General features: G+C 39.9%; 1 protein-coding gene across 1 annotated transcript in view; it reads right to left on the bottom strand.

The window, feature by feature from the left end:
* Window positions 1-1400: 1400 nt before the first annotated feature.
* Window positions 1401-11657, bottom strand: part of fbxo42 (F-box protein 42) — a 29680-nt gene continuing 19423 nt past the window's right edge. The window contains exons 5-10 of the mRNA XM_078558088.1: window positions 9347-9500; window positions 8112-8222; window positions 7095-7191; window positions 5452-5508; window positions 4111-4227; window positions 1401-2652 (exon numbers count right to left, since the gene is read on the bottom strand). Of these exons, the coding sequence (XP_078414214.1) occupies window positions 1519-2652; window positions 4111-4227; window positions 5452-5508; window positions 7095-7191; window positions 8112-8222; window positions 9347-9500 (1670 nt within the window). The 3' untranslated portion in view covers window positions 1401-1518. The remainder of the gene's footprint in view (window positions 2653-4110; window positions 4228-5451; window positions 5509-7094; window positions 7192-8111; window positions 8223-9346; window positions 9501-11657) is intronic.

Genomic DNA, 11657 nt, shown 5'->3' with positions numbered 1-11657 from the left:
ATTGCTCGTAACAAGGCAAATTTAAAAAAACAATATTAGTTAATTAAAGCAGGATACTGTTTATGATTCAACTGGATACCTGAACGCAACTGATGAACAAGGGAAACGCGTGGTGTCAGTTAAGTGGTCTTAATTGACTGGAACAGGCAGAAAAATAAAATGTCAGCTTTACAAAAGCAAAAATTCCAGAAAATAAACAGCCTTCAAACATCACCTAACAAGTTCCCTTTGTCACTGAAAACAGATAATTGAAGCCAGTGGGATGTGAGATGCTCTCAATTAAACTGAGACAGCTGTGTCAAATAGCTCCCTGCTATAGTCCTTAAAATATAAATAAAACACCAGCTACCAATTGTGCCTGGACTGAAATGAGTGTCAGATTTCCAAGTCAGACAACAGGCAGAATTTAATACAGCGCAAGGTTGCTGCAATACATTCGAATGGATTACTACCAGACTCAGCCTGTCTTCATCAACAAAAAAGCTCTTTTCCTTTGGATTAACTCCATCCTATTTTACCAGCTGGGTGACAAAAGACTTTAGGCAGTGATGGGGCTTACATTTCTCAAGTATCTCTACATTAAGTCATTAGGGCAACACTAGAAATACCAACATTCCTTGGTTACTTGCCCCCAACAACAACAGAACAAGTACACTGACCCCTTAGAGCCCCCTTCTGCAATGGGATAGATGCAATGAATGCTCCCTCCCCAGGTTGGGCACGTACAATGAGGGCTGGGAGCCTCATTCTACAGATGGACAGGTATGCCCCAATATGAATGACCCCAATCTGCAGTGGGACAAGTACTGTAGCAAGTACCAATTCTGTCTACATCTCTACTTCTCTTCCTCAATACATTAGCTGCACTGTTTCTCTTTAAAAATAAATTAGTTTATAAACTGCAGTAAAGAAAATGGTTAAACTCTATACGGCACCTTTCATTGACCAGAATGTATGTATCAACTCAACTGGCTTTGGAGTCAGCATGTGCAATTTTTGGAGTGTTTGGTTTATGTCAGTTAGCTGATCTGATAAAGAATAGTCACTGAGCAGATTGAAGGTTGCGACCAAAATATTGAATCGCAAAAATAACCCATCTCAATGAAATGGGCATTAGCTCCTATAGATAAGCTGCAACTTCAAACCAGGCATTGCAGACTCTTGCAAACCCGTTGTGCCACTATCAATGCACTTGTTTATAGTAAGATCTCACCTAGCTAAAGCACGTTTGCTAACCTGTAGCATACCACACATACAAGTTACTGCAATGGTGGAAATATTCACAGGCCATTTCCTTATCCAGTCAGTATTGAAGGCAGCAGAAGCTTTTGAGGACATAGCGAGAATCAAACTAAGACAGATCAGTCCGAATGTAACAAACTCACTGGAATGGAATAAAATTTGTGTTTAACAAGCAAACTTTAAGCCATTTCCAGGGTAGTTTTACAGATAAATGTTTTTTGAATTCACAGCTTATGGGTGTGCATCAGGTAATGTGAAATACTTTGAGGTGGTGCATTATCTCTTAGCTCGCACAAAATACAATGCATTGGTTTTTGGATAGTACTTCACATTCTGTTTCTTGTCCATCAGCCCCCCAAAAATGATCAACTCGCCCCGGCCTTGCACAACTGTGTGGAGGCTGGTTTCTGGTGGGCCTACAACTGAGCCACTGTTGAATATTTTCCAACTGACTTTTCCCTTCTCTTTTGCATCTTTTATATCCAACACATACATTTGCATTGGCTTGCAGTTCATGCTCTGGTACAGGGGCTTCCCTACATTGAGAGACTGAGGTGGGTGGTGGCCTAACCGGCGTGCAATTGGTGGCAGTGTATGTCCATCTGCCTGGGCGGGTGCAGGGCGTGGTGGTACATCAGTACTGTTTGAACTTTTACTGTGGTTTCCTGGTATTACAGATAAAGGAGCTGAACTTCCGCTAGCTGAAACAACCAATGATGAACTTTGTGGTAAGAAATCCTTCACGGCCTCCAGTCCTCTTCGGAGTGCTCCTGGTGAGACTGGGCCAGAAGCACTTGCAATGTGAGGTGGTGTGTGAATTCCATTTGTCTGCTCTGGAGCATTCCCAACACTAATCTCAGTTCCTGGACTTGTCTCATTCCCATCTTCTCCATGGCTGCTGCTGGAAGAAGCTTTTGAATCCCAGTTGACAGGGTCCTGAGACCTATATGGATCTAATCCTGAATCTACCTTCTGTTCCATTGGCGCACTTTGCCTAGTAACATGTGGAAGTCCTCCAATAGAACCTCGAAGATCATAACCTTCCACCACAGCTGATGTGACAGGGGATCCTGGCTGCACTGGACTGTCCAAAGAGCCAGCTAAAGATCCTGGTGATAAGGTTCCACCATTTAAAACTGGTGACCTTTCCCCTTTGGCTGGAGATAGGCTGCCTTCCCGAGAACCGGATGTTGTTGGCCTATGCGTCCTTGGCCGCAAAGTACCCCAGCGTCCATTCACACAAGGAACTTCATCAGTACTTCGTACTGGGGACTGTGATCGATGCTCTCTCATTTCTGCACCAAGGGCTGGTGGTGTGGCACTGATAGGAGATGGGCGAGAATGCAAGCTGGGACTGAGAGGGGCTCGACCACTAGGTGCTTGGCTGAACACTACCACGCATTGTCCAACCTAGAAATGAAATAAGAAAGATTAGTTAACCTTGTTCACAATTATTATCAACATTTTAAAATCATCTGTTAAACATAAATCCCATTTCATTGTTTTACATGAACATAACTATCTCCTCTGCTTTCCTCAAACGAAGGATTGGACAAAACTATGGAGATGCAGACAGGCCACTTCTTCTGACAATGAGTTTAATTTACAGAAAATTATTTTAATCCCCTTCTTGCCTCAGCACCAAGGATTACTCTCCTTCCCATAACCCACTGTTGCTCTGCAATTCTTCAGTCCTATGCCGGGTGACAGTCTATTTAACCGAATCCATAGATATTTTGATAAGTGGCAATCTATTCAAAGGAGTCCATATTCACAGTAACGGATGCAAGTTAATACTGATTTGAGAGTTGTTGATTTCTTCGATATAGTTAGCTCAAATTTCCCTTAGCTTACAATCACATCTCTCAGTTTAGCATATAGAGCTTCAATACCTTCAATTGACACCTCAGGACTTCATGATTTAAGAACTTAATTCAATAAAAGTTGTTTCCAGTGCACTAGCACAACAATGGCAAAGAACGAGGTCTTGCTCTTTAAAAGTCAAACTCACGGACCAAATTATGGATTGTTCTATTTCTACTGCTTGTGAAAAAGGATATAAAAAGAATGCAAGAGAAACAAATGACTTTTAGAAAATGAAAATCAAATTGAGCTGTGGTTTTACTAGTACCCTGGTTTAATGGATGATGAGATCAATCAACTTCTGGAGTGCACCAACTCTTCTCTCACCCTAGAACTATCAGAATAACTGTTATTCATGGTGAGAAGTTATGATTTCAATTTTTGGGTGCATTACTTTATGCGTATACAGACTGACTCCCATCAGATGTGGAAGGTTCTTGCCATGGTTAGGTTTTAATTAAGGAATAAATCAAAGGGTGATCTCTTGCAAAGCAACCATGATAGAGGGTGAATGGCTGCAATAAAAATTGGTTTCATAGGATGACCCACAAGGCACTGTAAATAATCCAGGATTTATCCAAACACTAACCTTTGTGATTCTGTTTTTTTCTAATATACCAATTTTCCACTCCCTTCCTGAAGGTGCAAACTTCTAGTTGTGGTACAGCTGCACAGGTGACAGTCATTCTTCAGTACATTACCCAAGAGCCCAGACAGTGAGTGTTTGTGTTATTCAACCACAACCTGCATCCTGACCATCAATGTTGAAGTATGTGCACTTCTGACAGGGATTATTGGATAAAAATCAAAGGCAAAGACCTGGTTAATTTGCCCTTTTAATCCAGAAGAGCAGTCACTGAACCAACCCACAAACCCCAGCTGAAATCAGCTAACATAGTATAAATCAAACCCAGAATGTTTTTAGTCTATTCTCAGTTCATCATGGGGTTAACCAGCTGAGTCATCTAATCTAAATGCTTAACATCAAAACTTGTGAAGTCTTACCCTACAGGCCGGATGACACCATAACTCTGGTGCTCCATGCTCCTCGTTCTCCACTTTTAGCTGTTGCCATGTCCAAGGGGTGCTGTTCATGTGTAGCAGCCAGGCATCCTTAAATAGCTGTTTCAGAACAGCAATTCAACGTTTTAATGTAACACAAACAACAGGCTGACTTGGTTATTTAGTAGTGTGGACCAAAATGGCCATTAATTAACATACAGCACAATATTAACATCAACCCTAACTACCATAACTTGGGGCAGTCTACCAAGTTCAACACTAAGTCAAGGTTTAGATTCATAAAGTACTGAAATGTAGCCTTTTAAATAGGGTGCAGTTCCTCCGTGTTATTGCAATATATGTCTCTTATATGCACAAGCTGAACAAGCACAACTCTATACATATATCTTATTTACAGGACAACAGTTTATTCAAAATCTGTTGATTCTCTAGGTTCCTATAAATTTCAATAGAACTTGAAATCAGATGTATCTAGTGGCTGTTTCTGGTGCCATCAATATGCACTTACACTGTCACTGTTATCAAAAGATAACAACATGGAACTGTAAACTGGCTTCAAGTATAACACTGTAGCCACCAGATTTATAACATAGCTGATGGCCCTTTACATTTACATCATTATTAGGGTTACTGCCTCCATTTCACTCCCCATCATTTTTGGCATTTATTTTTGGCTAAATTTATTTTCAAGCAATTTTAAAAAATGGTTTATATATTGTTGCTCTCAAAACTCAAATAAAAATCAGAATTAGTAATGTGACTTGAAATTACATGGAGTTATAGTTCAGTGCCTGCATTTGTCTAAAATGTTGGAATACGACTATCATATTAGAAACAGCACAGCCATTCAAGCTGCACAGCCTGCTCCAACTTCTGTTAATTGTAGAATCTCTTGATCTTTTAAATTTCAATTTGCTACTCTTCCTCCAAAACTTTTAGTATTTTTACTTCCCAAGTACCTACCTTCTTTTTAAAGAGTTCAGTCAAATATGTCTTCTGGAGCAACATGTTCTTTATTCTCACAACCCTATGTCAACAAGTTTTTTTTTCTAGATTCATTTTTAACTGATATTCTTTGACAACCATGAAAGCTGTGCATTACTGACCCATTCAAAATTTGCTTATTTTATTTACTAATTTATTGAATATCAAGGGTACAGAAAGCATGAAATATTTAAGAGGATTAAGTAATTGTTCTTAAAGGCTGTTTTTCCAAATTACTACATAGCAATCTTTCATCACAGTGCTGTAACTAGCCCAAACTCATGGGGCAATAGGTAGGGAGAACATGCCACAGAATTTGAAGGTGACACAGATACTCACTGCATTGGGTCCTCCGCAGCCTCCCAGGATCAGGATAGTTTCATGATCAATAATAATCTAAATAAAAATTGAAACATGTTTTTGTTAAATTATAGTCTTTGTCCATCTGTGACTTCCTCAGAAGTTATATTAATCATATACTCTTGACAGCTCCACTCTAAAGCTACTTTAAAATATAGGGCACACTCCTTTGTGTGAACAAGCTGACCCATTTAAATCAAAGGTAGAACTGTGTTCACTGTGTGACCATACAATAACACTGCAAACCAGTATGGTACACCAGGCATTGGAATTCTCTTACTTTTACAGAGATCAAAGCACAGAGGTGATGCATTCAGTACTAATTAACTAGTCAGAAATAACTTGTATTTGCGTTGTGCCTTTCACAACCGCAGGACATCCCAAAGTGCCGGAGGGCCATTTAAGTCTTTTTGAAGAGTGTCGCTGCTGTAATGTAGGAAAAAGAGCTTATTATTGTGCACAGCTAGGTCCCACAGATCCCATGAGATAATGACCAGATAGTTTGTTTTAATTCTTTTGGTTGAAGGATAAATATTGGCCAGGACACCGGGAGAAATTCCCTGCTCTTCTTTGAATAGTGCAATGAAATCTTTTGCATCCACCTGAGAGGTTATGCAAGGTCTTTATTTAGTGGAATCACCTGAAAAATGCCATCTCTGATAGCATGGCAACTCCCGCAGTATAGCACTGAAGTCCTGGCATACATTTTGTACTCAAGTCTCTGGAATGAGACTTGAACCCACAACATTCTGGTTCAGAGGTGAGAATGTTATTACTGAGTCAAAGCTGAAACCTTCATACATTAAATTATACCCGCTTTATTGGGGTGAGAAGAAAGCGCAGACAATAATCCATTTATCAGTAACATCTCAAAATAATAATAATTTGTACTCAGAATATGTTTTTTTTTTAAAGCAGAGACAAGATGGTACATGCTAAACCCGAGTGCTTTCGCAGTATCAGTGCCCTAAAATGACTCTATGACTCCAAATGAGTGAGAAAACAAAAAACTTAAAAGAAGAGAAACAAGCAAAAAGGTGAAAAGAAGAGTAAAGGGTAGAATAGAAGAAAAGTAAACTATGAGGGAAAAAAGTTAAGACTAAACAATAAAAGGAAAAAAATTAAGGAAATTAATTGTCACAAAGAACAAAAAGAAAACTCTTTCTGGCATTCTTACTGAAATGGAAAAGTGAAACTAGGCTAAGATGAGGTCATGGTCAGGTCATTTTAGAACCTGTTACATCGCAACTGAATGAAACTACCTGAATATAGGCTTTTAATTATCCTATAGTATAATGTAAATTCACAATGCCATCTCATGTCACATTTACTGGTACATACCTATCTAAATAGGACTGCACTTCATATCGGGGAAGGCAGACAGATCTAAATATCCCACACCTGGGTTAAATAAGCTCTGAAGCTGAGCAAATGTTTAACCTCAGGCGGCCTTCTGACATTCCAGCAAGCCTACTGATCCCCTGATTAACTGCAATAAAACCTGGTTTACAATAGCACTAATATAGATCACATCTCAAATGCACATTCCTCATTGCACCAAGAAAAAATGAACACATTGAACAAGAAGCAAAGTCACCATTAGGCCTCTCTTCTTCTCTCACCTGGGACTGCCCACCCCTTGGATGGGGCATGCTACCCGATGTTGCGGGTTTGGACCAGGCCCATTGCTCCATATCCAGGATCCAGACTTCATTGCTCCTGAATGGGTCAAAACAGCACAGGTCAGGAAAGGGATACAAAAGGCAAGCTAGCAGATAATGCAAAGATTTAGGATGGAAGAGTAACACATGAGTAAATCAGAAGAAATAAACATAAGAGCAAAGCAACTGTCAGAAGAGAATTAGACTACCAGGAATCTGCTTATCAAAGTCTAACAAAAAAATCAGAGTGACAAGATCATTGAACTTAAACGGTGACAGAATGTTTGCAATGTAACACTGCACCTGAATTCTTAACTGCATAGTTTCAAGATCATGCATCAAAGCTTTCAAAATCTGGATTAGGGTTAAATCAATGGTATTGAATCTGATCAAAAAGAAAGGCACCGAGAGACAGCAAGTGACTATAACCTTAACCATGATTCTGCCTATTGCATATTTTCTAAATGATATGAGGCAGCTGGTCACTCAGAGTTACACTGGTTAAAGCCAATCACAGATCTTCCAGCACAAATTAACTTTAAAAAGTGCACCAGAAATCCTGGCATCTGTGAAAAGTTTCTCAACAGCTGATATATTGATGATCAATGCATCATCTGCAGCTGTAGGATGAAGGTTATACTTGCAATTCCTCACAAAGCAACCTCCCAATCTGAGTGGTGCCACCGTAAGTGAAGCATAGCCACTCCACAAAGGAGGAAAGTGATCAAAAATCAGGTGCATCATGTCAAGCAGCTCTTGGGGACCTCTGGGAGTCAGCTCAAGAAATCTGCACATCCTTATAAATCAGGGAACAGTATGCAAGCAACACACTTTGTAGGAAGCACCAAAATAACTAATAAATGAAGGGCACATTCAAAGGGTGAGACACCCTAGATACTGGATCTCATTGCAAAACCTCAGCACTGAACAGTTTGTCTAATTCTACCTGTAAATTCCTTAAGGTGTATATATACATACATTTGTCGAGAGCCTAATGACCCTCCAAATACAATCATTTTATCTCCTATTACAGAGGATGAATGGCCAGCCATCGGAGGGGGTCCATGAGTTGTTACAATACAGTTCCACCTTCAGAGAGAGAGAAGGAGAGAGAGAAAGAGATGACAATTATCGAAACGAAAATGCTCACAATCCAATCCCATGTTCAGGTGTAATCCAAGCCACAGTCAAGGGATATTAAAAGCATTTTTCTCCAGTTAGTTTCAACCAGGGATACAACTAGGTGCTACAATGGTGCTCAGTGCACCTAGGCTAGGAAGAGAATCAGTTTAAGTTCCAGATATTCCAGAAACCTGGTGCAAATTGCTGGTTAAACACAGGTTTGGGTTTAGGCGTGCTCCAAAAACCTGTCCAGTAACACTTACTGTTCAGCCTGACACATGAAGAATGGCCACTTAATGTGGAACTGGAAGGTTACTGAATAGGACCCAGAGCTACCCCATCTCAGGAAGCACTGAGGAAAACTGAAGATGCTGAACTTAGCTGGTGAGATATACTGGGTATCTATTACTCACACTGGTCTGTTGCCAGATTAAAATGTCATTTCCCCCCCTTAGTGAAGAGGTACTAATACCTCGGTCCCCAAGATCAGCCCATTATCATTGGAAATGAAAGTTCCTAAAAGAAACCCAAGCTGGGGCAAAGTCATATGACTCCCTATTAGAAGCCCTCTCTCAATATATGAATTCCTGGATTCTCTCACTGTATAATGTATTTTCCTGTTGTGTTTGAAAAAATAATCCTGCAACTATAGCAAAAACCCCCTTTCATTTGTCTACTCAGGTGGGATGCTCTGTACGTGCCAACATTGATTCATTTGGCTCCAGGAAGACTCACCGAATGCAAAGCTGTGCAGCAATTTATTTTTACTTCAGGGAAACATCATGAACATGTGTTTAACTCCACTGCTCCCTCACTTTGTGATTCAACACTTTTGTTAAACAGATTTTTAAAAAAACATGAAAAAGGAATTTGAGTCAAAAGTAGCAGTGTTGTCACATACAGTGGATCTAACTTACAATTAGACAGACAGGATAGAGGGCTTTTCTGTAGTTAGTTGATTACTAGATTTATCTAAAGTAGGAAAACAAGCACAATCTCTCAAAATGAATGTTTAGCGGAGCTCTTTCATTAAGTTCCAGCTTTAAGGTGACTCACAAATATAATACATTAAAATATGATGAAATCTTTACCAGTTTTTGGAGGGTGAGTAGGTATGTATTTCATCAAAAAACCTCTCCGGTTGATGCAGAGGGTAGGGGCTTGGCCTGGTCCAGCCTCCAAACAATACCAGAAGGTCCTTGTACACAACTAATGTGGCTCCAGCCTTTGGAGAAGGATAGGAACCTACAAGAAACAGGGAGGGAAAAATTATGTTTCTGTGTAAAACATCTGAGCAAGCTTACAGAAATGCTTATTCAAGGTACCGTGTGCCGTGGAATTCCTGATTCAATGTCTCGCCTGTGCTAAACTCGTTAATTCCAGGGCAAAGAAGCAGGTACTTCAAGCTTGAGCATCCAGTAACTCTTGGGAGGAGAAGGCAAGGATAAAAAAAACAAAAATATCAACCAAGATCCCTATTCCTGATCACTGCTCAGTGAGTCCTTCTGGAAGCCTCATGTGTGCAAACATTGAAGAACAACAGGATCAGGCTAGACTGCTGTACTCTCCGTAACAAAATAATCTGCCCACACTCATTGCCTAGTCTGATTCAGAAAGGATAGGCATCTGGGTGAGAGAATGAAGAGACCTGTGCAAATTGGATTCAGCAAGAACTCGACCCTAATACAGAAGTGGAGTGGACAGGAGAATGGGGAAACAAATCAATGGGAGTAAGGGAAATAATTTTTAAAATAGAGATTTTTTTTCTATTCCACATGATTATTGCAGCACTATTTCTGAAATGGTTAACTCAAAATATATTTTTTATTCATTCCCAGGGTGCAGATGACATTGGCAAGCAACGTTCCCTCTAAGTTACAAAGGCGTAATTTCAGAGCAGTACAGTGCAACAAGCTGGCTGCGCACAGCAAACAGAAATTAGAGGGAACATTGTTGGTGATGCCACATTTTGTGCCCAGTTAAGCTGCCCTGCGAAGGGTAGTGGGGTTGAGCTGCCCCAGTCTTTGTAGTGATCCATGATGGTGCTAGGCAATGCCAGAATTTTGACCTACAATGAAGGAATGATATGTTAATGGCAATCATCTTGTTAAAACCAATTGATAATTAAACAGGTGATGGGCATTAATTATCCCATCTAAATAGAATAAAAAGGTATAGCTGGAACACTTTGGATGGAAGCTACTAGGAAGTTAGTAGCACTGAGGAGTTGTCTTGAAAATAGACCAGCTTTAACCAAAAGACCAGCCTGGGGATTAATTCTTCCACCACAACCTCTTAATGTGATTAACATGATATGTGTTCAAGTCAGAATGCTGTGCGACTTTGGAAGTAATGTGCTCCCATGAAAGAGAAGCTTTTGCCCTTCTTGGTGGTAGATGGCATAGGGTTGAGAGGTATTGCCAAAGTAATTTGATGAGTTACTGCAGTGCATCCTGTAGATAATAAATATATCAGAACATCAATCAAGTCGATAGCTCTGTCTTGGATGGTGCTGAGCTTCATGCGAATCATTGCAGTTGCACCCATCCACACCTGGTACTTTAAGAAGTCAGGTGGTGAGCCACTTGATACAAAATACTATGCCTCTTCCCTGCTCTTGTGGTCATGGTGAAGACATGAAGCATCTGGTCAATGATAACCTCCCAAGATATCGGTGGACACTTCAGCCATGATGGTGTCTTTGAAGGTAAGACGGAAGTAGATGGATCTTATCTTGTTTGTTAGAGTCTAGCGTTCGCGTGACACAAATGTCATTTATGTCAGCCCAAATCTGGAGATTGTCCAAGCCCTATTGTAAACTGGCATAGGCTGCCCCATATTGGAGGAAGTACAGATAAGAAATTTATAGTATATTTTTCATGAATAAATAAACTGTTAAAGCTGTTGACAAGATGACAAACTGGATGATTCCTGGATAGGCCAGTTAAAAATTGGATTGAAAAGCTATTTACCATCCTGTGCCTTCTTAAGCTATGTCACAGCCCTCATTATGAAAACAAAGACAAAAAGATGTGTTATTTCCATAATATTCCATGTACGGCATTTTCAGAAAGAGTCAGCAGTTAACATAGTTATATAGAACCAGAATGACCCTACTTACATACTTGCAGCATTCACATTTTACACAGGCCAGCACTCGTTGGTATAAATTACCGTCCAGTTAAGGTGTATCGCATTATATAATTTTACAAAATAAAGAGAATTACGAAAAGGAATTTCTAGTATGTACATTTTCTTTTAAATGAGATGCAGTGAAGTCCGACCTCCTCCTCAATGTTCACAATTAGCTGATGTTTTCATGACACCCGGAGTTTACCATCAGATTTTCATTAGCATATTGGGAATATATGGAGGACAGTATGTAAACCTTTGGCTGTAAGG

Source organism: Cetorhinus maximus, chromosome 15 (genome assembly GCF_964194155.1).
Source record: "Cetorhinus maximus chromosome 15, sCetMax3.hap1.1, whole genome shotgun sequence".
Classification (NCBI taxonomy): Eukaryota; Metazoa; Chordata; class Chondrichthyes; order Lamniformes; family Cetorhinidae; genus Cetorhinus; species Cetorhinus maximus.
This window is presented reverse-complemented; position numbering and strand designations above follow the sequence as displayed.